The sequence below is a fragment of the Micromys minutus genome, assembly GCF_963924665.1.
Source record: "Micromys minutus genome assembly, chromosome: 18".
NCBI classification, from domain to species: domain Eukaryota; kingdom Metazoa; phylum Chordata; class Mammalia; order Rodentia; family Muridae; genus Micromys; species Micromys minutus.
The window spans coordinates 47,904,837-47,931,624 of NC_137953.1; the positions used below are offsets into that span (position 1 = coordinate 47,904,837).

The 26,788-nt window shown below is 45.9% G+C and overlaps 1 protein-coding gene across 1 annotated transcript in view; it reads left to right on the forward strand.

Moving 5' to 3' along the window:
- Positions 1-26,788, forward strand: part of PLXNA4 (plexin A4) — a gene marked incomplete at both ends in the record, with an annotated part of 359,522 nt that overhangs the window by 7,723 nt on the left and 325,011 nt on the right. The window contains one exon of the mRNA XM_080932241.1: positions 9,576-9,758. Coding sequence (XP_080788367.1) covers positions 9,576-9,758 — 183 coding nt within the window. The remainder of the gene's footprint in view (positions 1-9,575; positions 9,759-26,788) is intronic.

The window sequence follows — 26,788 nt, forward strand, 5'->3', positions numbered from 1 at the left end:
TGCTGAGACATCACTTCCCAAGTTCAGCACAGTGTCATGCACTCAAGTACATATGCCCACACGTGCACATACCTTCCCTGTGCCCATGCCCCCTCTTGTTGCTTCTCGCCATCTTGCTCTAAAGCATGCTTCATCACCTTTTGTCTTGTATCTGTGGCTTCTTTCCTCCCCTGCTCACACACTACCTTCAGCCGTGAACACAATGATATTCCTCTCTTGAGTATACAAATGTGTATGTGTATTGGTGCACATGAGCCTCATTCAGTTTGGCGTAGCACAACCTGAAATGGGATGCTGGACATCTTGCCAATCAACACATGTATTACTTCTGATCACTCCAGATATGGGTTTCCCTTTGATTCATTTCATCTACTCAGGGTTTCAGCACAGTGCCAGCTCATGAGCTATCAAAAAGGCCAGTAAATAGTTTCACTTCTGCTCTAATTTTATGCTAAAGAGAAGTTAGTGAGACAATATATAACTAATAAAAAGTAAAAAGAAACACACGGATATTATTAGAAAGGAAGGGTAGGCCCAGAGCCCCTTGATGAATACAAATGATCCCGGCCCTGCCCTGCACCCTCACCTCTGGTTATACCGTCCCTGTGGTTTATTGCGGGATCTGCACCATCAGTATCTTCTTTGGAGAGGTTTGGGCTATGGCTAACTGAAGTTACATTCAGTGTCTTAGTCCCTAGGATGTGCTTGTTTGCAGGCCTGCCTCCCTTTCTCCATGCACACAGGAGGAAAGCTCAGACAGTGCACCAGAAGAAGACATCTTTTGAGTCACAGTCTTGTTGCTTTTCTTCTCCGGTGTCCTTTAATTTTGCAAGGCTGAAGGGAATGATCACACACCCACACACTGGCAACTGCTCTCATTTTATTAGCAAAGTTAGAGAGCAAAGGGCCAACCGAGGGCACTTTCCTCATTCTATTTGCCCATTTAGATCCCTTCTCCCCAGTGAGTCTGGCCCCATATACTGTCCACATACACATATCGGCATCCCCAAGAGCAAAGAAAAACCCAGTACCATTCTCCATGTCATTACTGTGTCTCTGTCAGTGTTCCAAAACATAATGGGATCTGTTCTGCTGATTTATCCTGCATGCAGGCGACATTACCCAGACACACGGGCCCGAGGAGCAAGAGAGGAAGATACAGGGTAACATGAGTGGAGCTAATAAAATTTATTCCCACTAACAAGGGGATGACCTACCCCATAATTCAGCCTGGTGAGCAGGGCTACTGCTTCCCCGTACCCGCCAGGAAACACACAAACTTAATCATCGTGGCAATCCGCACCTCAATTATAGTTCGAATGGTGGCTGTGGCTGCCTGCCTTAAACTCTGGGAGGGGGAGCAAGAGCTGGGATTGATGAGTGGTTCTGTATGGGATTTATCTGCCCCTGACAGGCAGCTGCTAGGGGCGGGTAAAGCTAAGGTTTAGAAAGGGAGGGAAGCTTCCTGGTGGACTTTCGCTGGTATTGCTCACAAGGCTGAGAAACTTCTCTGGGAGTCCCCAGGGGTCCAGCTGGGGCCACTAGATTTGCTCCCAGCCTAGTTGCCACCTGCAGAGTTCCGATTCTCTTGCCAAGCTGGTCCATAGCTATGGCCTGTGCAGACCTCCATTGTGCCGTGTCCTGGCTACTTATTAGAGGGAGGAACCTGGGGGCCCTGGGCAGCTGGGCTAATGAGGAGAAGGTCCTGGGTCCAGCCCCCAGGATCCTGATTGAGCTGTTCCCCCATGATGCTGCTCAACAAACCCTTGTTTGTTACATGGCAAACACTGGCTGTTGGTTATGGCCTGACTTGCAGAAAGCATGCCAGGATGAGTACCCCTCTCCCGGGAAGGCAGCAGAAATGGGAAGCCACAGTACTCTATCAGAAGCCTAGCTTGTCATCACGACTATCGAAAGACTCCTTAGATGTCTGGTGACATTGAGCTGCAGTTGGTACCCAAACACACAGAGGTTTCAACATTAGTATAAAAAGAAACATTGCCTTGGTTTGTGGCTTCCATTGCTCCATAGGTACAGAAGTACAATAAGCTTTGGAAGCTGTTCTTACTCCCCACTGAGCTCCTGGGACACAACTGGCTTTCTTCTGCCCTGATATGTAGCCCCTCCCATCCTTTAGGAGATGCCTGAAAGCAGAGCTCTTGGTTCTTGGGAACCTTGGCTACAATTTGTTGGGTTGTTTTTCCAGCCCTGAGACACTTTGCACGGAATCCGTTCAGGAACGTATTTGTCTAACTAGGTTACTGTAGCTGTGTCTTGCTGGCTCTCCCTACCTTCCTCTGCACACATCCATTTCCCCCACAATGCCATTGAGCGGAACACAATGAGAATCACTCCGAGATGAGGCATTAGTGACTAAGTGGATGACTACAGTCCCCCGTTCTGTTTCTGCTCTCTGTGTTCACAGCCTGGGTTCAGGGGCAACCTTCACCTCTAACAGTCCTTCTCCAGCTTCCTTTGGAGAGTTCAATGCGGTAAGAGCCTCAATAGAGCTTACAGAGAGGGTTAGGGATTATGAAGGAGAAAGCAAAGGTTATGCTGATCAGTAAAACTATCAAAGGGTTTTGTGTGTGTGTGTGTGTGTGTGTGTGTGTGTGTGTGTGTGTTAATTCTTTGTTAGAGAAATGATCACTCAAGCACATCTTACAGAGTTACAAACAGGCTTCTCAACAAGGCTAAACCTAAGCTTACCATAGTCTCCTGGAGTTCTTTCTAGGCTTCTGAGGGCCCCTGGGAGCCCTCTCTGTTTACCCCTGAGGAGACAGAGTAGAGCATACACAGCCTCATCTCTAGGGGCCTATGCACGCAGTGCTTCAGGCTCTGGTGTATTTATGAGCACCTGAGGGTCAGCAACCATATTTGAGATATGGTTCCTAATAAGTGGGTGATCATTATCACCCCGTACTGCAGAGCTTCACAATTGGAGTCTGTATTTAGACATGAGCTATTACAGCTTATCTGATCGATACCTCCTTTAAAAAGAAATCCCACATGCGGAATTCACTGGTGCTGGGTTTCTAACAGAGGCCTGCTATGGGCAGCTCCTGCTGTGTGTGTGTGTGTGTGTGTGTGTGTGTGTGTAGGGGGGAGGGACGGAGAAAAGGAGAGAGACTGGGAGAAGGAGAGAGAGAGCACACACCGCAGGAGAGCCCTCATGTAGGTGTAATTAATGCAAAGAGGTTTATGTCTTGTGAGGATGCGGAATTCCAAAGGTCTTCCATCCTGTGCATCCTAAGCAGTGGCATACAGATTTCTCTCCTTTTCCTCCTGGCTTGTATGTCTTCACAAAGCTTCCATGTTCACCACATCCACATTGTCAGCATATGTGGACACAAGAGAGAAAGGTACCAAATTTGATGACCGGCCAGGAACTGTCTGATCTCAGACAGGGTTTGCCTGGTTATACCCAGTTTCTGAAGTGGCAGACAGCAGAAATCCTCCTTTAGGCCCGGGCTTTGCTGTCCCTGAGATTGGAAGATGCCCATTCTAAGATTGCTGTTTAGACATGAAGGTTTCTGTTGTTGCTGTTACCTGTTTGTTTGTTTTGTCTTTCTAGAATGAAAATTTGAATTTCAGTTTTCCCTGTAGCTTAATAAGTTACTAGAGCAGCCATAGCCCAGGCTTGATTTTGTTTCCTGTAAAATGGGTTGGTGTAGCCTGGTAATCTTACTTTCTTCTCTGGAGTAGTACAAAGGAATGGTAGTATGCTGTGTTCTGAGCCAAAAACCATGAAGTGAAGACCAAGTCACCTCTGTACATAGTCTCTGACTCTTTCTCTAGCAGCTGGTGTCCCCACCCTTCATTCTGTCCAGGGACACCTGAAATAAGACACCAGCGATGTATCTAAATACCGCTTACAGTCTGTTTCCCCACTAGAGGAGGACAATTTAGGGGGCATCAACTGAGACTCCTGTATCTTTATAATCCTGGAACTTTCCTTAATGCCCGGTCTTTTATAAATATTCTGAAGCAAATTAATAAAGGAAGATCTGTCAATAGCATTGCTGTCCCAGGAGCCCCCTTTCCCTCTTGCTCAAAATGAGGAGTTCCTCTGGGCTAAGGGTGGACCTTAACAGGCTTAGATGGACCCACCGGCGGGGTTTGGGCAGCGTTCTTACCTTATGTAATGGACAGTGACGGTGTCCCAGGGAAGGAGGATGCTGTGGAGGTGCTCAGAACGTCACAGGAGGCGGGGCAATACTCCTCACCCCTGGAAGGGCAGAAGGGCTGTTTTGCTGCTTGTGTAAGGATTCCTACTGTTTGCTGCTCTCAGAGCAAGTGTAGAACCAGGTTTGACCTCTGATTTTTCTCCCTGGATCCAGAGCAGCTTGGCAGGTACCTCCATGGTCAGAGTAGGCTGTGTCCATTCATCACAATGGCTCACCTGACCTTCATTTCTGGGCCAGCGTGTGCTGTTTGTAAGCAGAGGAAGCCTGGGACTATAGAAAGACTATGTCCCAGAGCTCAGCTAATTGGCCCACAGGGGTACAGATCTGCTGACCCCTACCTCGTTAGCACTGCCTTTGGACCACTGAGCTCTGGCCTAGCTCTGACCTTTCTGTAATAAGGGTTCACCAGGTTTCTGATAAAGGTGGGGCAGCTGGGGATCAGGGAACGTTCTTTGTGTGTCAGGGAAGGTGCTGTGAGGAGTAGACCAAGGGTCTCCCAGCTGGAGTGGGCAGCATCAGGACCAGGTGTCAGCCCTCCTCTTACCTCACGGTCTTCAAGATGGACTGGCATGGCTCCCAACATGATGGTTGGTTGGGTCCTTAAGAACTGTTCACTATACCTGAGGTTGGAAGGTGATTTTAAGGGCGTGGTTCCCACCCTTCCTAATACTGCCACTCTTTGATACAGTACCTCATATTGTGGTGACCCCAACCATAAAAATATTTTCATTGCTACTTTGTAACTGTAAGTTACAAATTCTAAATATCTGATGTAAATATCTGATGTAAAGATGGTCTTAAAGTGACCCCTGTGAAAGGGTGGCAGGGTCACAGCCCACATGTTGAGAGCTGCTGTTCTTACGGGTTGAAGGAGAACTCCCATAGTTTCCCTGGCCTGCCTCCTCTACCAGCTCTTCTCAGTCTGGGCTCCTCAAGTAGCTGCCTTGTGGTCCCCAGAACCAGGGGACATTGACAGAAGAAGAAAGCTGGCAGTGTTTTCAGTCCCCTCTCAGTGGCGAGATGATAGAGCGTTTCAGAGTGCCAGTCTCTGCAGAGTGGGAGCAATTTCCCTGTAATTGGTAAAGTAACCATAACTGCTCTGTCATTTGTATGTAGTGACACGTAATTGCACGGTAACCTTTGCTGCTGTGTGAGAGGGAATCGTGGTAAGCTATTAGATTGTAATTCGGAGTGTCAGCTATGGCTTCCCATGCCACCTCACCATGGCTGCTGGCTGTAGCTCTGCAGCATACGTGGGAAGCTGCCATGGGGGAGGGGCTTTGGCATTTAGGTTCAACTTGGGTTGGGTGCTACTGTGTAATGACCTCTGTGAGGGGATAAAATCCTGGGAGTGGGTGCCCACCCTCTCCTCAGTAGGGACAAAGGGCTCTCTAGTATCTTTGAAAACTCAGAAACACTCGGAAGGGTGTGAAGATGTGGTCGCCTTGGCCCCACTCAGGCTCTCTGTGGAGTGGGTTTGATTGAGACACCTTTTTAAGAAATTGTTCCATCTTCTGGATCCAAGAGACCCTTCTTTGCTTTTTCATGTAGCCTCCTGGGTCCAGTTTCCTACCCCATCCTGAAAGCCAGTTCTAGTTCCTTAATCTCCACAGCATCCCTGAGGTAGAAGCCACATATCTCCTCAGCACTGCTGAGAAGACTCCCCAAAGTTAACCAGTTTGTCTTCGGCTGACAAGTAGTAGCAGGAGACCTCACACTCATAGCATTTGCTGAGTGCTGGACTGCGTTCTGCATGGGTTGGGTCTTCATCAGCCCTGTGGAATATGCTCTGGTATCACAATTGCCATATTACAAGTGATACATCTTAGTTAAATGATTTGTCCATGGCTGCGAAGTTCAGTTAAGCAAATGTAGATCTAAATTGTTAACAGCTGGAAAGCCAAAGTGAGACCTGGTCATCTGTCTCCCTGTTTGCTGTCCTGTTGTCCAGCCACCAATTCGTTTACCTCATGTGTCTTTACCTAGCATGAAACAAGTGCTAAGCTAAGAGGAGAAAGATGTGTAAAGCATTGTCCCTGTCCTCATTCTCAGAGTCACTGGAATACAGTGACTTAAGTCATTTATCTTAAGGTATAGCCTACGTATTAAAAACATTTAAATAGGACTTATTATTTAAAAATCCTTGCAAATAAATAAAAGGTAGCAAACACCAAAATTAACCAGATGCAAATTCCACACGATGTAATGAACTCATATCCTACTAGAGTTGGTATTCAGAATGGAAGCTGTGAGGATTACATTAAAATTCTCACTTTCATTATTAAATAGATTTTATGCACTTATCTACCACCAAAACCAAAGCTCCATGACAGAATTAGAACTATAATAACAATTGACTTTATATTCTCCCTCTTAAATTGTCTCACTCATGAGATATTCATCTCAAGTCCCTTCTCATCTCCTAACACTTAACTTTTTTTATTTTCTACCCTTAATGTTATACCGTTCCCACGTGCATATTTGTTAACATCTATATAGTCATTGTCGGCTAGATTCTATCCTATTAACCTTTGAGAAATTAAAGTGTTTACTTGGTCATCCACCCACTCATCTGCCTGTCTATCCTTCCATCCAGCTACCCATGTGTTCATTATAGTGTCTTATCTATTCTGAACCAGAAACTAAACTAAGGGTCTAGAGATGCTTAAACCACGTTCCCTGGCCTCACTCTCAGCGTCCACGGAATGCACTGAGTCATTCATTTTAATTAATATCCTATGCATTCTATGAGGACTTTGGGGGACAGTAGAAAGAAAAATAAGATGTCCCTTTGGTCATGAGGTAGAAGACATGGGCTGTCTCTGGTCTGTCAGCAGCATTTTCAAGTGGCACAGGAATTCTTTTGTGATGGCCCTGTTGACCTTCCTTTGTAAGAATGGGACTCATTGGCCAGCCAGCCTTGCTGAATTGACCTTTTTTGCTGAAAGACAACGTTGAGGCAGGGATTGTGGATGCTGAGTGTCATACAGGTGTGGAGACAGAGTCCTGCCTCCTGTCAGGGAGCCTTGTGATTCAGAACCCCCAGCTCAGGCAGCTAGGCTGGGCTACCCTAGCTTCTTTCTGGTAAAAACATTTCTCACCTTACTGTGAGGAAGAGAATCACAAGGCTGGCCACTCTCTGCCTCAGACAGCAGGACTTCATGATGCAGTTGCTTGACTGCAGGTCTCTGTTTTTGTAGGTGGCCATTTTGTTTGTGTTTCCCCCAGCTAAGAGGAAAAACTGGTAATCCTGGCCATTCCCGTGCCCTTCTAGATAGTGGAGAGAGCCCAGAGTTCTCCCTGTTCAGGTTAAATAGGGGTGTGTGGATGATGGCAGTTGGGGACTACAAACATGGGCTCCCTCTCTTCCTGCCTTGGGTTCCCCTTGTGCCTAGTAGCTTCATTTGGAAGATGGGTTAAAATAGGCAGAACACAAACTTTGCTGCTTGCAGAGATCTTTGTAGCCCAAATCACACTCAGTACATTAGGGACTCGGATTCGTAGTGAACTAAAGTCATCGGTTCAGGACCAAGAGGCTTCTGGGCACCACAGGCTGCCCTGGAAACACCTGGCAGGTTGCCATAGTTACATCTAACAAGAACTAGCATGATATTCTGTAAGCCTGGATATTTCTCTTGTCTATCCTTCTTTTACCAACCCCTTGTTGCCTTTCTCATTTTTCTCTCGATAGGAAGAAAGATGCAGGAGAGACACAATCTTGAAGTTTTGTCATAAATGCTGCCTTCTTCTTCTTTTTTTTTTTTTTAAGGGGAGGGAAGGGGAGAGCTTTGTTGGACCTGAGCTGTTGGACCGGATGCATGTAACAGAGGCCAGAGGTGACCAGAGGCATGGACAGACATTTGTTCCACATGTGGAAGAAGGGGAGGCTAGGGAACTTTAGATTGTTCAAGATGTCATCCGCCCTCCACTGTCCCAGTTGCCACTCCCCTTCAGGAAGGGAATAAAAGAGCCCTAGGCCCTGGAGAGCTGAGCTGGATACTTTCACAAGGTTGTGTTGGCAGGAGCCTGCCTGCTGCTCCCCAGATGCCTCTTGCTTTGCCTGGCTTTAAGCCTTTAAAAAAGCAGCACCTTGTGTTTTATTTCTCTCCCTTCTCTGGAAGGTCCAATGTCGTTTACAAGCCCAGGTTTGATAGGCTTTATGGTAGTCCATCAAAAGGCAGGGACTGTGTCCTTCATCTTTATAGTCAGAAGAATAAAAAAGCACAGGAAGACAGAGTAACTCTTTGGACGCCACACAGCGCTTCTAGGAGAGGAGAAGAATTCCAGTTAAGTTCCCAGAACCTTGGAGAGGCCAGAACCAACCTAGAGCTGCTTGAGAGGAGTGTGAGAGCTCTCCTCAGCCACCTTAGAGGTCTTTACCCTCCAGGATGCAACAGAACTCCAAGAGGAGTCTATGGTTGCACAGGTCCTCTATGTTGGAAGTAATTGGAAACCTTGTATGAAAAGAGTAAAGGTTGAGTGGAAAGATGGAAAAACTGGCCTAGGAGTCCTTCCTCTTGACCCTTAACCCCTAAAGGTTGTTTTTCCTGGAGTTGGAGGTGGGTTGGGTTATTGGTATCACAGGCTGTTGAAGAGCTCAGCAGTGTAAATTGGTTTAAGAATGAGGTTTGGGAAAGTATGAGACCAGGTGCCTTCCTTCTTAAGGACTTTTCTGTGACTAAGTATTAGGCTGTTTCCCAGGAGGTTATCCAAGGGCTCCTTTTGTGGGGAACAACTTGGAGAGCTTAACCCACAGATCACATTCTGGGAAAGGTTACTTCAGGAATGACAGAGGTCTAGCCGCCCTCTTCACTGTGTTCTCAGAGGCAGGGGGCCTGAGAGCAACCACATGAGCCAGTACAAACCTGGCTCCTTGAACCCTTGCTCTTTGCTGGTCATCTGGCCATGGCGCTCTGATCCTGTTGGCCACACTTTAAGTGTTCAGACAGCATTCTATGCCTTTGAGCTCTAACCGGTAGATCGGTTCTAAGGCCAGTGTGTAGACACAGTCGTGGAGGTCATTTCTCTCAGACACCAGAGCCCAGGTGTTTGGGAAGGGGGGCTATCCCAGAGCTTTTCCATGTGGCAGTGCAGGAGGACAGTCATGGCCAGGGTGGCACTGAGAAGGTTTCTGGAAGACACTGTGGTGAGACAGCTGCAAGGATCTGTGCTGCCGTGGGCTTGCAGCTGTCTACCTGGGGGATTTAGGCAAACCACTTAGCTTCTCTACAGCTGAGCTTTCATGCAAAACAAAACAACAACAACAAAAACAAGCAAAACCCCAAAGGATTCAGAATTAATGGTCCATTATTAAGGACTTTTCTGGCTGCACATCTGTGCCATTTCCTACGATTCTCTTTTCTAACTTTTCTCCCATTTAATTTTCAGCTCCTTACCATTGATGACAACTTCTGTGGCCTGGACATGAATGCTCCTCTGGGAGTGTCTGAAATGGTACGTGGCATTCCAGTCTTCACAGAAGACAGGGACCGCATGACTTCTGTCATCGCGTACGTCTACAAGAATCACTCTCTCGCCTTCGTGGGTACCAAAAGTGGCAAGCTAAAGAAGGTAGGAATACAATGTGATTGTTTTAGTTATTGTGAAGACAGTTGGTCTCCACAGTGTCTCACTGTCATGGGCTTGATGGCGCTGGAAAGACAGATTCGAGCTGAGGAGATATGTTGCTGTTGAGGTGATGACAGTTGTGTGTCCTTTCTCTGCCTTCATTTGTAGACTGTTGTGCGAATCAGGCTGCATGACTAGGTAGATTCACCCTTCCTTAGAGCTGCCATGCATGTGAGAATTGTTAGCCCAGCCTTGCTGGGTGATTCCAAATGGTGTATTCTATTCCACTTGGCCTTGTGCCCCTAGGCAAGGGCTCTATTAAGTCTAGGTGGCTGGAGAAGGTGGACTGGGGGCAGGGCTGTGCCTGTTCCTCTTGTTCCAGCCCTTATGGGCTGGTGCATCCATCTGGAATTCATTCAGGAAACAGATGGAGCAGTGTGCAGACCTGCCTGAGAGCTGCTAATGGGGCTAAGAGCCAGCCTGTGAGAGAGGGACACCTTTGCAGAAGGAGAAGCAAAGAAGTGGTTTATGGATGGATAGAATCATATGGTCTGCAGAACTTGGCATGCGGCCCTGGTCCTGGCACAATGGGCAACTTTGGCTCATTGGCCGTATCAGGTGTGCTTGCCCATTCAGAAATGTTCTCAGCCATGGATTTTTCAGGAGGATTGGAAGTGGCTCTATTGTGTATATCTCTGGTGAGGTTAAGTGTCCTTCTAACTCTGGAAGCCAGAGTCCTGTTTGCTGTTGGCTGGTTATTTGTTGCTCTCTAGCTTGTCTTAGTTTGGCTTCTCTTGGCTATTTCCAAACACTGTGTGATTCAGACTAAGTAAAGTGATGAAGACTGAGCCTTGATCTCTCCTTTCCTTGTGATTTATGACTCTGAATGGTTGTGAGTGACAACATTTTATGTAATTCTAGAAGGCCGGCTGTGTCTATCCTACTTTCTTATTCCATACCATCACAGCTTGGACTTGATATCCAAGCATAGGCTGCAGTGTGAGGCAGTGTGAGACAGGATCAGGAGTGAGTGGTGGGTGTATGAAATAATTACTGAAAATCTGGAAAAAATAACAGGGTCTGCTGCCTGAGTACTCAGAAGTACTCAGTACTGCCATGGTACAGAGAAGAGCGCACACATGGGCTGTGTGCTTAATCTCACACTCTATTTTCAGGTCCTGTCAGCAGGGCCACAGCTCAAAGATGATTTACCCATTGTCTGCACATCCCCAAGAATTATATGTCCTGTGTCCCTGCCCTTCTTGCTACTGTTACTCCTTGGGATTTCTATCCACGTATTGAACTGATTTCGGTAGATGCCCAGCAATGTTGGGCAAGGTGTTGGTTCTCAAACAGTTCCAGCGTGTAATTGCTGCCACCTGTCTGCTTCTTCCTCTCCAGCTCCCTCCTGACCCATGTCAATCATTCTGTCCTGTAGGGAGATATGGCTAGCTTTTGGTTCTTTCAGACCGAGGCTTCAAGTTTTGAGTGGGCTAGCAGCTCCTCCAAACTTGCTGAATCCAGTGGGTCTGGGTAAAACCAGGAAGAGAAGTCTGTGAGTTTTCTTGTAGTCAAAGACCCTGTGGGTGTCTCTCCTGGCTAATGAGGACTCTGCTTTCACTATTACTTTGCTGGAAAAGTACATTCTAAATCCCAGCAGCATGCTATTGTTTGGATCTTCTGTGAGATGCTTGCGTTACTGGGAGATGGGGGAAAGCTTGGAAGGTGGGACTGGTACAAGGCTCAGCGTCACCAGGTTTTATCCTTGAATGGAATGGCACAATCCCATCCCTTCTTATTTTTCTCTTTTGCTCCCTGACTCGTAAAAATTCTCCCTATAACACGCTGCTGCTATCGTGTTGTATCAACTTGAAAACAGCCCAAAATGATGAGGCCAAAGGAAACTAGACTGGAACCTTCTAAATTTTGAGTCCCAACCATCCTTCCTCTCTTAATAAGTTAATTGTCTGGGTATCTTGGGATAGTGATGTGTCACTGTCCAAAACAATCACCATACACAATCCATACAATGACGTGTCTATTGACTGGCTACACTGGTTCCCACGGGAGACTCAACACTGTTGTGAGTGTGTACAGAGCACTTGGGGTTGCTTTAACACTCTTCACTGATGGGCCCCATTTTAGTACATTGGAGAATCAACTTTCTTCCTCACCACAAAGCACTGTTATCCATGGAATCTCAGACTAACTTTCCCGACAGAATGGCCCTGGATGAGGAGTCATTTTATGTCATTTCCAGAGCTGTGTAGACTGTGTTGCCCGTGTTAGGAATATGGAGAGTTCTTTGTGTATAATGGAACAGTTATTTGGGAAAACATACTTTTTTTCTGGACTTGACTTCACTGTAAATCTGAAATGGTTTAGAACAGTGCAGAAACCTGTCCCCTGCCACTGAGGCTCAGTGTCACACAGTCGATGAGGGGGGGATGAACCAGTGCATGAACAAATGTACAGAAACCACCCATCTGGGGGCATGTAGGGACAGAGCCCTGCATATACAACAGGCAACACCCAGTGGGGAACTTGGAACATCCTCAGTGGCATGCAGGCTGGCCTTTCCCATCTTCCCCTTGGATGCACTGTGTAAACATGGTCTAGCTTCAGCCACCTGGGATGTTAAAGTTTAATATCCACAGCAGTGGTGGGGCTGGTGAGGCATACAGCTAGGAGATGTTTGGGGGGGGGGATAAGCTGGCCCTTCTCTGGGGGATGGGCATAGGGGAACTTACCAAGTAAGCAGCCAAACTTTCTGCTCCACAGGTTCAGAGTGGCAGTCCCTTAATAGCTGTGCACAAGCCTGGCCTGTGCTTCTGCAGACTCAGCACAGCCAGCCCAGGGGACAATCTGAGTTGGAAAAGGAAGGCAGGGCGACCATATCGTCTGTTGTTTGAAATAATAAAAAGTGAAAGTGGCCCATTTGTTTATTTTCCTAGACAATAGAATTTCCCACCGCCAGTAGCTCAAGGTCACCACGCCCCTTTCCCTGCAATAACTCTGATTTGATTTTCCCAGAGGTTATCAGACCCACTGCCACTTTTCTGGGCAGAGACCCAGCCATAGCCGGCTGGAGGCTGCAGCTGAACTTTGCAGCAAGTTTTGTGAGCCACCGAGCCTGGGGTGTAGGAATAATGACAATCATACAGCAGCCATAATTACGGAGCTGGCGTCTTCCAGCCCTGTAATAATCTCCGGAGTGTACAAGGGCCTTTCAGAGTTCTTTGCAGTGGGACGAGGGCTGGAAGTGGACAAGGTGGGTGGGAAGGGCTTGGACGGTTGCTGAGAGTAAGGGAAGTTGGCTGTGGGCTTTAGGGACCTTGGGAGCTTGGCTCCAGCTATCCATAGGCTGCCCTCGAGATTACTGGCTTTTCTTTTTTTTTTTTTTTTGAAAGGTATGAGTTCCAATTATTTGCAGCCTTGCCTTTGATGACCATAATTTCATTTCTTGAGTGCACATCACATGAGGCAAGGGGACGGGAGGTGAGGAAGGTGCCAATTTGGTTGTCTTTTGTATTTTCTGGTTGTGTGTGTGTGTGTGTGTGTGTGTGTGTGTGTGTGTGTGTGTGTGCCGGAGCATTTGGCAGACATTCCCGTGGTGAACATAAAAGGCACGTTCTGTTAAGAAATCTGGCATATAAATGCTGAAACCATCAGGAGGTACCCAGGAACTCAGAGGAACCCACAGCCTGTTAAAATTTCATCTGCAGGCAAAATCCATGAAGCAAATACCATCTTGACTTGCTTTAGGTTGTCTGCATGAATGCTGGGGTATCTAGATTAAAAATCTGTTTGCTTAAATATCTCTGCAGCAATCCTTTCTGACTCTTTCTCTCTCTGTACCAAGTGATCATATTTTATAGCTGCTGATCAGCAGTGAATTACTGCTTGACAACAGGAGGAGAGACTAATGTTCATTGTGAACTACAACATCATAAAGTTGCACTGGAGGTGTGAGCCTGTCTTTCCCAAGTATTTTCTGCCTGGTATTGCAGTGCTTATAGCTAAAGGGGGGGGGGGCATCCATCAGTACTGGTTAATCAGAGCCCCGGCTCTTTTCTGTGTCCATGTTTCTCCCTGCTGTGATCAAAATCTGAAAAAGCAACTTGAGGGAGGAAAGATGTCATTTTGACTCACGGTTTAGGGAATGCAGTCCGCCTTCGGTTGGAAGGCATGGCAGAGGGGCTGGCCCTGTCCATGGCTGCAGGTGACTGCTTTCTCACATCTCTGTGAAACAGGATGCATGGGAAGGGGAATTCTGAAGCTCTGTGGCTTTCTCTTCTTCCTTTTTATTCAGCTGAGGACCCAGTCAGCATTCAGGATTAATATTAGACTCGTTGGTTAATCCTCTGTGGAGACACAAAGGTGCATGTCACTAACATCCTGGACATTTCTTAATCCTATCAAGTGGACAATTAAAATGAGCAACGTGGGAGCCTGCAGCAGGATGTGTGTTAGAGGAGCGCATGTTCTAAGCCAGCCCAGCTGCCCAGAATGGGAGCCAAGTTTGTGTGTCCATGTGGAGTCAATATGAACGCAAAACACAATGCAACCTTCATTGCAATATTCCACGGGCTGATTTCATCATCTTACCTTTCTGTCCTGCATCCGTTTTAAACCAATTAGCTTGCCCTTCCTGGGTGTACAGGGGTGAAAGAGGCTCAGGTTGAGGGGGGTCATGGAGACTCACACCAGGTGCCATTCAGAGCACAGCTTCTCATGACTGAGCAAGTCAAAATGGCAATTGCTTCGTGGATTTTGCCTGCAGATGAAATTTTAACAGACCATGGTGTCCTCTGAGTTCCTAGACACCTCCTGATGGTTTCAAAATGTGTCTTTTATGTTCACCATGGGAAAGTGTGTATGTGTGTGTGTGTTGTGTGTGTGTGTGTGTGTGTGTGTGTGTGTGTGTGTATGTGCATGCACACGTGCATGAGCATAAATACTTGAGACACACAAAGACAGACAGATGGACAGATACATACACAGAGATACACACACATACACACACACACACACACACACACACACAGAGAGAGAGAGAGAGAGAGAGAGAGAGAGAGAGAGAGAGAGAGAGAGAGAGAGAGAGAGAGAGAGAGAGCCATATCATATCTGAGGCCTGAAGCTCCGGCCCTGTTTTTCTACTCCCTAATACATCTGAGAATTCTTTTCAAATTTTGAACTCTGGAAATTTTAGTCTGCTTTAATTAAAAATAAATCCAGGGGTTTGGTAAGATGATGTCTAAGAGGGTACTAGTGCTTGCCACACAAGCCTGATGACCCAAGTTCAATCCCTGGGAACCTGAATTAAGGAAGAGAGAACTAACTTCACAACATTGTTTTCTGACCTCCACACATGTACCATGACACATGTACAGACACACACACAAACATACACATATGAACACACACTTACACATTATTATCAGTAAATTGTAAAATGAACCTGTGCCATATAGAGCTGGGCAAATGGGTGGAAGTGTCTGGACATCTGGTCTCTGTGTGTTGACCAGGAGCAGAGCAGGAATCATACTCTGCTGATTCAAGTTTGACCATTCAACTTGGTTGTGCTTTGCACTTTTCCAACTTGAACTTCTAATGTGAGTTTGCATTAGTTAGGAACAAACAAGAAGGGAAAGAGTGTGAAAGGATTAGGCCTGAGCCACTATCTGCATGGAGGTGAACCCTCCTGGAGGTAACTGTGCCCATGGTTCTCTTTTGCATGTCTTATCCTGGTCTTTGCTACTGTTAAACTTTCATGAATTTTAACCTAACCTATGCTTTCTGTAAAAGACCTGAGGTTGAAGGTGCTGCAGCCCAGGATCCTCCTCTGAGTCCGCCCCTAACCAGGGATAGAGGCCATTCTGTCCTCTGAACTCTTAGCATCCCAAGCCCAGCTCTTCAGAATAATTTTGCCTTACTTTGATATGTCTGCTTCTGGGCATTTTAATCACCTCACCTTGATCTCCTCTGGTATGTCTTAAGTTTTCTCTTCATGCTGTACCCAGTAAGTAAGGAGACTAGTCAAGCTGGTGAACTGTCTGCCCTCTCTGACATATTTTATGTGCTTGATACCATTTAAGCACCAACTATCCTTTTAACATGGATATTTCCCCATTAGTCTTTTTTTCTTATCTTCTCATATTGTTTTATGACTTTGTCCATGGGCCCATCTACTTTCTCCAGAGGGATCTCAAGTGGTCATTTGGAAGTGACCGGAGCAAGCATGGCATGTCTTTAGAGCCCCTTTCAAGGCAGCTTGACAGCATGTCTGGATTTTGACACCTTCACTCCTAGATTTCTGCAAGACATACATTGGGATCCCCAGCAAACAGTGCCTCAGGGGCACCTGTCACTCTCTTGGCCAGGGGATCCATGTTCAGGTTCATGATGGAAAGACGGTGTTAGAAATGAGTTTTGTCAATTCAGAAAGTATTGGTATACATGCCACTTGTTTGAATTGTATGTGTCTATACATTGGTGTGATAAGATCCTGACCATACATTAAAATGAAAAGATATTAAAATTGAAGAAAGTGCCACTGAACCACCTAAACCATAGCATGCATTCAGATAAGTGACACACACACGTCAGGCACACTGGAGGACTTTATCCAGTGACACATGCAACTGAAGGAAAATATTATGCTTTACAAGAATATAGCATTAGGAGAGAAACAAGCAGCGTATCAGGAGTCTGGTCATGTAACCAAGACAACCAAGATGCAAGAGGAGGAGAAATATACTGTGCAGAGGAAGAAGGGAAAGGCAGAAAGGGAGAGAAGCAGGCTCCCAGCTACCATTGTCACCCTTACCTGCTGGATGTTTTACTACTAGGCTTTCAATTGAAAAAGAATAGAACCTGAAGGCTCAATACAGTGAATGGTCTCAGCAAGCACGGACCAGAGAAGAGCTTCGTATCCAGAAATTGCTGTGATTTGTTGGGCCACTTTGATGGAGAAGGCTGTATTGTTTGGACCGAGTTGTAATCCACCTGCTGTTGCTTTCGTGGGGGCTCTGCTTAACATCTCCTTGTTCTCTGGCTACATCTTTGAATGTGACCATCATGGTACTTTTCCCTGGGAGCTTTGGTTTATTGTAAAAACATCTGTAATGAGTTTTAAAGCACTCTCTCCCACATTAATCTCAAACTTTCTATCCCAGCCCAGGTGACAGAATATTGCTCACCAATAGCTGTATAACAAGCTGTCCCCAAACCCAGAGTCTTAGAACAATATGTGTTATGGTAGAGTTTTCAGGAATCAGGAACTTAGATCGAGCTTAGCTGAGTCCTCTGGCTTATGCCCACTCTCAGGCTAAGGTGCAAGTGCTGGGTAGGAATGCAGTCATCTTGTGACTCAAGGTGTGAATGGAAGAAGATTCACTTCCAGGGCCATTCAGATCCTCACTGGAGCTGGAGAGTTGGCTCCACTATGTGGACCCATCCATGAAAGCTGTTTACACATTAATGACGCAGAACAACTTAGTTATCCAGATGGGGAGGAGGAAGAAGGAGGGAGTGAGAAAGAGGGACAGAAACAGACAGACAGAGGTAGAAAGGAGAGAGGGAAAGAGAGGGGGTGGATTATTATTTCTTTGGAATCTGACTCAAAAATGACATCTTAGGTTGTCAGAAGTCCACCACTTGGGCTAATACCCAGGGAGAGGGGTTCTATTAGGCCATGGGTACCAGGAGATAATGGGGATGTCTCAGCTCCTGGGGGGAACTGGAACTAATACATCGAGTCTTTAAGTTAATTTGTAGTGAACAATGGTGGTCCAGACTCAGCTCTGTCTTCTGGATGCTGAAGCTTTGATGGTACACATAGAGAGTCAGAGGATGAATGGCAGGGGTTAAAGCAAGTCTGCCACACTTTCCTCACGGGGGAGGGGAAGAGGGTCCAAGCTCAGGGTCAGTTCACCTAGGGGGGAGGATAGCACTTTGGGAGGAATATGGCCAAGAGCCAATTCTTCAAATCAATAGCTCTGTTGGTCGTGAAGGTTTCAGTTAATTGGCTAGGGCTTCTGGGTTCTAGTCAGGTGTGTGATAGGCTGACAGGAAAGAGGGTTAGGATGGGCACCTCCTAGGGACCAAGCACCATCCATTTATTTGTTTTACACATATTTATTATATAACCCTTATTATATTACCCTCAGCATCTCCTGTTTTAGGTACAGAGTGTAGCCTCCCTCTTGGTCATGTGGAAGGGACTAGTTATCTCTCCTGTGGCCATATGATTTTATCTAAAGCTTACCCCTGGTCTCATTTATATGGAAAGACCCTGAGCTTTGTTCTGACTTGACTCTGTTCTGGTTGAGCTCTTGGCTGTGGGATGAGTCTCACTCCAGGACCCTAAGGGAGGCAGTCCTTCTGGCTATTTACCTGGTCCATATATGCATGTTTACCAGAGGCTTGCACCTTCTCTCTGTCCTGCTCTGGCTTGGACAGTTGTAATGAATTTTCCTGCCTCCAAATGTTTGCCTCTTTAATCCAACCTGTATAGTATGGCAGATGTGTCTTCCTGAAGCAGCCCATTCCTCTCATTCTCAGTGTTAAAAACAATAAGCCTCACCTCATCCACTATCCCTGGCCTGAAGCCCTGCACAAATGGCCAGACCCAATGAAGAAAAATGTCCTGCTTGGTGCTTTAGTGTGTCTTGACTGGATCTGCATGCTTTGAGTTCACAAGGGCCTTTGCTGAATGTCAACACTGAGGAAGACGCTTTGTCCTGAGAAGCAGCTTCCTATGCAGGGGATGAGGGGCCTTTCACATCCCATTTCTTCTCTCCTCCATTATGGCTTCCTATTCAGGAGCTACCTTGTCCTAGCTCAGACCTTCAGCAGGCTGTGACAGGCTGTGACAGGCTGTGACAGGCTGTGGGAGGCTGGAGGAAGCTCTGGGAGGAGGCTCAGGGATAGGCACAGCTTTAAACAGGCAGCAAGATTTGCTTTTCCTCTTACCACCGACTGCTGAGTCCATCTAATGCCCTTAGGATAAGCCAGCCAAAGATCAGGTCGATTAGAGTGGTAGGCGTGGTCATAGGGTTTACCCACTTCCTTGGCACTACTCTCTGGCTACCCTACTGCCTTTCCCAATCCCAATTTCTCTCTGAGGTCTTTCTCTCTTGAGTGTCCTTTCAGAAGACTTCTAACCTCCCAGAGAAAGCTCCCAAGGCTTTGTAGGCAAAATGCTTGTAAGGGAAAGGAATACATTTTTCCTTCTCTACCCAGGAGCTCTTCTCCCTACCAAGATTGATTGGAGTGACTGGGGCACTACTCACATTTGAGTGTGTCTTAGAGTAGCCGGGCAGGAAGACAGGATGGTGCTGGAGCCACCTCTCACTGGCTCTCAGTGCCGTGTGTAAAGTTTAAGCCCAATCCTTATGCTTTGTACTTCTTTGTGCTTCTTCCTCATGGGACGCTCAAGTACGTGCTGTTGTACCCCTGGCAGTAAGACACCTGGAATGCTGTGGGCATCTTTGTGTTGTATATTGTGGCTGTGTGTTGTGTATCTTTTTTGTATATGGTTTTTGGTGAGTATATATGAGTGTGTGTTTTGTGTGTAAATGTGTGTCTTGTGTGTGTTTTTTGAGTGAGTGTTTTGTGTGTGTATTATGTGTGGGTATCTGTGTGCACTTATGTGTGTGGGGGTGTGTTTATATGCATGTGTGTGTTTGTTGTCAAAGGAATAGTGCTTATATGCCCTTGGTCCATTTCTAACAATTTGTAAAACAATATATTAATTATAACTTAATCGTTTTAATGTTTTATTAATTCTTTGATAATTTTATACTATGTGTTTTGTCTATATCTATCCCCTCCTATAACTCTTCCCATTACTTTTCACCCGTCCATTTCCACCCAACTTTGAGATTTCTTATTTATTTGGTCTCTTAATAAGTTATCAAAGTTTTGTACTGTGAAAGTCCAGTTTTATCTTCCCCACAGAGCATGGAATTTACCCATGATTTCTTATGAGAAAAAAGATTTTCCTACTATAATTGTTCTTCTTAATGGGCACATAGGCTTTTAAAAAGTTGCATATGATCACATCATGTTTAAATGTGTCAGGTTAACATATATAGATGAATGTATTTACATACATATCCTTTTCAGTACTGGAGGTTGGACGGAGGGCCTTGCACATAGCTAAGCAAGCAAGCTAACACTGTGCTATCTCCCCAGACCAGAATATCATATTTAGTGTTTATGATCCAATTTGTTCTGGGCCTTTTCCTGGTCATACCTGATTTGGGAAAGGAAAAGATATTTATAAGCCTCACTTAGATCTTCAGAGTCTTTCTTAGATCCACTGAGGCTTAACTGAGCAAGATAGGATGAACCTGTGTGGACCTGACCTTGCATATAAATGGCCCTCAGTGCCCAACTGGGTGGAGCCTCCATGACTTCGGGGACACTGGACCCCACCTGGGATGGACTGGGCTATTTCGGGGAAGGGACTTTGTCTCTAGTGACATAGCTTCCCTGATTCAGCTAAACTCTGGGTTTCTTCGCCTACTGAAGCTTAGAGGCTTTTGGGTGGAAGAATTTAGATTCATTGGAGGAAGTCAGCGAATACTTTAAAAAATGAATAATCCATTTGTAGAATTAATAGCCTTGTGATGAATCTATGTTATCAATTTGAATTTTTATTTAGTCACATCTTGATTTCCAAGAAATTACAGGATATAAACTTCAACAGTGGTAGCTGAGATTTCTTTTCTAAAAAGGAACATGTTATCCAGCAAAATAAAACAAATTAAAAGGGGCACACTTACTTTCTTCAAATGAAAAACACAGCTCATTGCTATAGTTGATACTTCTTTCTTGTTACATGTAAGCACTTTCTTACATGAAAACACAGGGCTACCAGATTGTCTAATGAGATGTGGATCTGTGCAGGCTGAAAGCATATATTTGGAGATTGACTATAAGAGGTTATTGTTTCCCAGTGCCTGTTCGTTGCATGTTTTCGAGGGCATATCAGCTAGCTTAGGTTAAGGTAATTCGAGGTAAGAAATGACTCCCTAGTTTATGCGACTTGCAATAACAAAGGTTATTCCCATCTCCTGTTCATATGCACCTAGCATTAGCAGAATTTTTGTTCCCATTTTTGGGGACAGAAAATAAGACCCTGTGTGATCTGCCAATCACATGGCAGAGAGAGAAGTTGTAGAGCTTCATGTGGCTGCTGCTGCTGCTTAGAGCATGGCATGTCCGTTAGTCCACTGACCGTGCTAGAGAAAGGAGGGAAGGCTAACCCCACCATAGGGCTGCTGTGTCTGTGAAGGAGTGTCACCTGAGGAGGGAAGGCTAACCCCACCATAGGGCTGCTGTGTCTGTGGAGGAGGGTCACCTGAGGAGGAAAGGCTAACCCCACCATAGGGCTGCTGTGTCTGTGGAGGAGTGTCACCTGAGGACAGAGCTTATTTTGTCAGCCCAGTTTGCTCTAAGGCTTACCATCATGGGCATCAGCCTTCAGACTGGGAATGATGTTCCAGATGTTTCTGGAGGTAAGGAACTCATGGTTAGAACTAGAGAAATGTTTTTTCCAAAGGGGAGGTTCTGGTCACTGTGTGCCATCCACTCCAGGTGCTGATACTTTTATTAAACTGATTTCTCACAGCTTGTTTGCAATTTCCTTCTTTGCCTCCTGAAACTGAACCCAAATCATTCATTTTCTCCCATTAGTCAGGCTTGAGCTGTTTGCCTCTCCCCAAATTTTGTTTTCCTTGAGATTGCAGGCATGTCCTGACGAAAATGCAGTGATTAGATTGTGCCCAGCAGATGTCTTTTGGATAACCAAATTATCCAAATTTATTGAATCATTTCTTTTACCTACAATTAAATAGAACTTCCCAAATTAATTTTCCCTAAGTAATGCAACTTGCAAAGATTCGCTCACTTTCTCTTTGAACTGTCTCTGTTGACCATGATTTCTAGAAATTCTCTCTTGATAGTCATAGGACATTGCCCTCTATGCTTGCTGCCTTCCTGAGGATGGGGACCCAAAGCTAGTAGTCAGTCAGTGAACACAAGAGTCTGATGGAACTGGAAATGAGCTGAGGAAGTCACCCTGAAGATGGAGAAAAGCAGATTTTTAGCTTTTTTTCTTCATTGCTTGGACTACCAAATTTTTGGCCAAAGTATTGTTTAATTTGCATGGGCTCGATGGTGTCCCAGGAAGCACCAGAACAGTGTCCTTTTGGGACACAAGATTCATGTACTCACCACCGAGCCAATAGCAATGCTGCCAGGGCCTGGACAATGACCGCAAGCTCTCAGGGAGCTGCTAACATGCAGTTCTGCTGGGAGTACCCTCTGATTCTCTCCAAGCTACTCACGATTTCTGGTCACCATGCACATGCTTGGATATGCTTACATCAAGCCATCATCTTGCCGTTCCTTGAGGATTCATCCTCATGAATATGTACATAGATAGACTGGATTCATATAGACCTATGGTCACTTACCTAACCATATGACCCACAAATGCTCAGGACTTTCTTTGCAACTTAAGCCTAGTGCTAATGCCCTGGGTTCTACCCTTCTTGGATACAGGCACCACTTCCCGTCTACTCTCTCTGAGAAATTATCAGCCCACCGCCTAATCAGTTTACCTCCGACTCCACTTTGGCCTAGAGATGATGACAGAGAACAGCTATTTAGCTGCCAACTGCTCTGACAATAGCCCAGATGGACAGCATCTCTGACATCAGGAGTGGTTTCTTTTTCCTCCAGGCTGGGGGAGGGGGTAATGGGTCTCCCACTTGGTCTTTTTCAAGTGTTTCCTGCATCTGCCTTTAATTTTCATGCCTTTTGCTTGCTGACCTTGCTTCCCAGCAGCCAGGCTAAGTGTGATTCCCATAATTAGCTTAGTGATAATTTAATCTCTGTGCTTTAAATTTGATTGTTTTTTGAGGGACTTGGGTCTGGGGATGGAGGAAGGAGACCTTTGCTTTTGAATGAACTCTTTCTCTGTCTAGAGGCAGAGGTGAAGGAAGTAGCTGGGTGGGTGGGGATGGGAGGGCGATACAGTGACAGATGCTTATGGCTTGTGGGTAGATTTTGGAGGGGAAGCTGGGATGAAGTCCATTTCTCCATCCCACTCCCTCCCTCTCTTTCTCCCACTCTCTCACTTTCTCTCTCACTCTCATCTTTAGGGTTTTCCTTTTCTTTGTTCTCATTTCCCCATAAAAGTTCAAGGGCATGTGGGTATGTTCACACACCACAGAAGAGCTGTTAGCTGCTCAATAAAATAAAATAAATTAAAAATAGGAATGCAAAGGTTAGAGTTGAAGCTCAAGGGAAACCTTGGGTTTGATTCCCCAGTACTGCATAATGTTGGTGTTGTGACACATACCTGTTATTCCAGCACTTGGGAGATAGAGGCTGGAGGAACTAGGTTCCAGTTCCATCTGAGCTACATAAAGTCCTCTTAAAAAAAAAAAACTCAAAATAGGAAAGCAGTGCATTCCTCAGGCAGTCATACAATCATTCTCTTAAGCCACAGAAAGATAAAGAAGAGCCAGGGGCATTGCTGAATGTCATCCCATTGCCTCCCGGTTCTAAGGCACTTAGCTCTCTCTATCTAAACATCTGTTTGGATCTGTATCTGCAGCTGGCCATGCCTCTGAACTGTTTATACTCAAACCTGGGTGTTGTGGAATTGTGGGACAGCTGGAAAATCTCAACTTTGTGGCTACACTTCAGGGTTGAAACAAATTGATTACACAGAAGTACCAACCGTGTTTCCCTTTATGATAAAGCCTTAGAATGATATTTATTTAGCATGTATGTGTGCATGTGTGTAGGTGTGTGTGTGTGTGTATGTGTGTGTGTGTGTTTGTGCGTGCGTGCGCTTGGGTTGATACATGTGTGCCTGTGTCTGCCAAGACCTTGTGGAAGATGTCAGTTGTCTGACTCTCTACTTTTTTCCCTAAAGACAGGGTCTTTTACTGGTACTCACTGGTCTTTTGGTCACGCTAATTGGCATGTGAGCTCACGGACTATATTGAGGCTATAGAGGTTTATAGCCCATGCCCAGTTTTTAGCATGGCTGCTGGGAATCGGAACCCATGTCCTCACGCTTGTGTGCCACGCACTCTTCCCTACTGCCCATGCCCGGCCTTTAATGTTCTTTAATACAGCAGGAGGAAAAGAAGTAGTAAAGAGGGTAGAGAATATCTCTGACTTTCTTTGTATTGTGTGGTTCTAAGGAGAAACCTCAACTTTCATGGATATGCACAGCCGTGTGAACTTGGACGAGGTAGGACAGCAGAGTGTAGGAAATCCTCAGAAGTCAGCATCTCCAGGGGGACCATCAGAAGCTCCAAATAGATGCCTTAACCAGCCCTTATGGGGCTGGGTGGGTGTGGGAGTGGTACATGTGTATCCTAGAGAAGAAGAGGCCACGTGACTCAGCTGAGCAGCCCTGGGTCCCTGTGGCAGGGAGGTTCTGTTCATGGAGCCAATGACCTGGGAGAAGGAGAAAGGCAGAGCTCCTGCAGCTGAGACACTAGTTTTCCTCCTCCACTTCCTTCAGCCTGGAAACAAGGCCCTAGATTTATGAGCTAACATTTAATTAAGAGAACTGAAAAAAATTATCTCATTTTGATTTTTAAGGATAAATGTAAAACAATCCAAACTAATTTTTATTTCTCCCTTCAAAGCCTCGAGCTCCCGGGTGGTATGACCGTGACACAGTACTCACCTTTCTTTTCCCCTGTTCTTTGCCCCTGTGCCTAACCCTGTGGGCCCTTCTGCTGGATGAACTGTCTGCTAGCATTCATCCTGGCTTTGCATCTTGCTACCTTTCTCTGCAGCTTTGAACTCTTCACCTGAAAAGGTGCTGTCCACCCTACTCTCATGCCTGAGGCACTCTCCTCTCTTCTGTAACATTCTGAGTTCGGTGGTTACCCCAACTTCTCAGTGTGTTTTGATTTCTCTGACAGTCCCTCAATTATGTGTCCTGGGTATTTCCCAGGAATGGCATTGATCAAACCAAAGGCCTTTGTTCTCGGGAATTGATTTCCTCTAATGTGACTGAAAGTGACATGGGGGTGGCCCTGGTGTGTCTATGTGACAACATTTATTCCCCATCACTTTCCATCACCTTTAATAGCACAATATGGGTTGTACTTTAGGGTGGGACCTACCTTCTGGAAGTAGCTGTTTATTTTGTCCCTTTTAGCAAGAGTCAAATCCATTCTCCTGACTTTTATGTTGTCCTCCATCAGAAAGGGTTGTGCTTGCAGAGGTAGAAGCCAAGAAACCTCACCCCAGCTTAAGAAACTTTCTGGCATCATGTCTCACTGGCTGGAACCCCCAGAAATGGTTTTATTGGATCGGCAGACCAAAAACCGTAACCATGAAACACACTAAGAAACCTTGGGGGAACTGACCACAAAGTCACCAGCAGAGCAAGCCAGAAATCGCAGCACAGAGCCACAGAAAGGGAAACTTATATCAGTAGAAGAACTTGCACTTGGGACAAATTTTTCTTCTTTTCTGTAGAGGACAAGGGCGATTGCCCCCTTTGTTGGGCTTGTATTATTGGCAGGAGACAGAGGCAATGGGCTCCAGCCACTTCTGCCTTCTGCCCACTGTTGTATCTATAAATACTCAATCACATAATGTCCTAATGGGGTAGGGAGGGACTTGCTGGGACATCGGCCATATCTCTGCAGTGAGAATGCTTGGCATTGCTTGCTGTTTATCCAGATCTTAGTAGTGCTGATCATCTGTGGACTTGCTATGAGCCTTCAGCTCTATGTGCACAGGTCTGGGAGACCCCAGAAGCTCAGAGTATCTATGTTTCAGGTCCTTCACCCTGCCACCTGCTGGCCACACTCTGGCCACTGCTCCGCCACTGCTCCTCATGGGCTTAGTGTCCCTCTAAGGGGAACATTTTGCCTGCCCCCTATGTTGTAGGGGCCAGCAGTGTCTGTCACTTCTCAGCTTGTCCAAGTGATGTTTCCCTGAGCACTCTGAGGCCCTGAGGCTGTTCTGCAAGATGAGATCATTGGTGCTAAATTTATCTCTGCTGACATCCCGGAACTGGGTTCCAAGGCCCCTGACTGGCTTGGGAGGTAGTCAGCTAGGAGGGGAATAGTCTCTGGAACGATCTGCCCCAGCTTTTGTTGTGATCACTGTTGTCTGGTTAGAGGAGCTTTCTTTCTTCCTAAGACAATTCTTCCTGCTGTATTCTTATCCCATAGAGTTCTCTGTATCAAGTGTTTGCTTTTCTATTCATAGCAGATCTTGGCAACTTAGAGGGTCGGCCTGAAACTTAGGTAAGATGATACAGAAGAAATTGAAAACAACAACAAAACCAAAATTAAAATGCCCATGATGTAGGGAGAAGGGCAGGTGTGAGGGACCCTTTAGAGATGGGTACTTCATGTTTGGAAAGACTGACCAGGATAAACATTAAAACTAACAAGCAAGAGTCAGTGAGGAAAATATTTCTGAGCAAGGCAAGATCTGGCTTTGTGCTTACAAAGACCTTTCTGTAGTCCAAGAAAAAGAAATGAAAATATGGAAAAATTTGTTAAAGTATGTATGAGTGAATCTGGTGTGGGAAGAAATGCCAGGTTGGCTCCTGACCTCTTGGGAGATAACAGAGAGGGTTAAAGCTAACTTTCTTGAGTTTTCTACTGAGTGTAAGTACTGAGAAACCCATGCCCACACACGTGGCTTAGATGCTTGGTTTGTCAGACAAGGTTTGAAATGCTGTAGGTATGTTCTTCTGGGTGGTTTAAGATGGCACAGTATGTTTAAGAGTCTGAAAAATAAACAAGCAAGTAAATAACAGGGTAGGGAGTGCTGGCCAAGGCGAGCCAGCACACACACACACACACACACACACACACACAGAGAGAGAGAGAGAGAGAGAGAGAGAGAGAGAGAGAGAGAGAGAGAGAGAGAGAGAGAGAGAGAGGTTCTGCTTTGTTCTTGTCTGCATGAAGTCAGTTGGGAGCCTAAAGCAGAAAGGGTGGTCTGGTGAGTGACCAAGA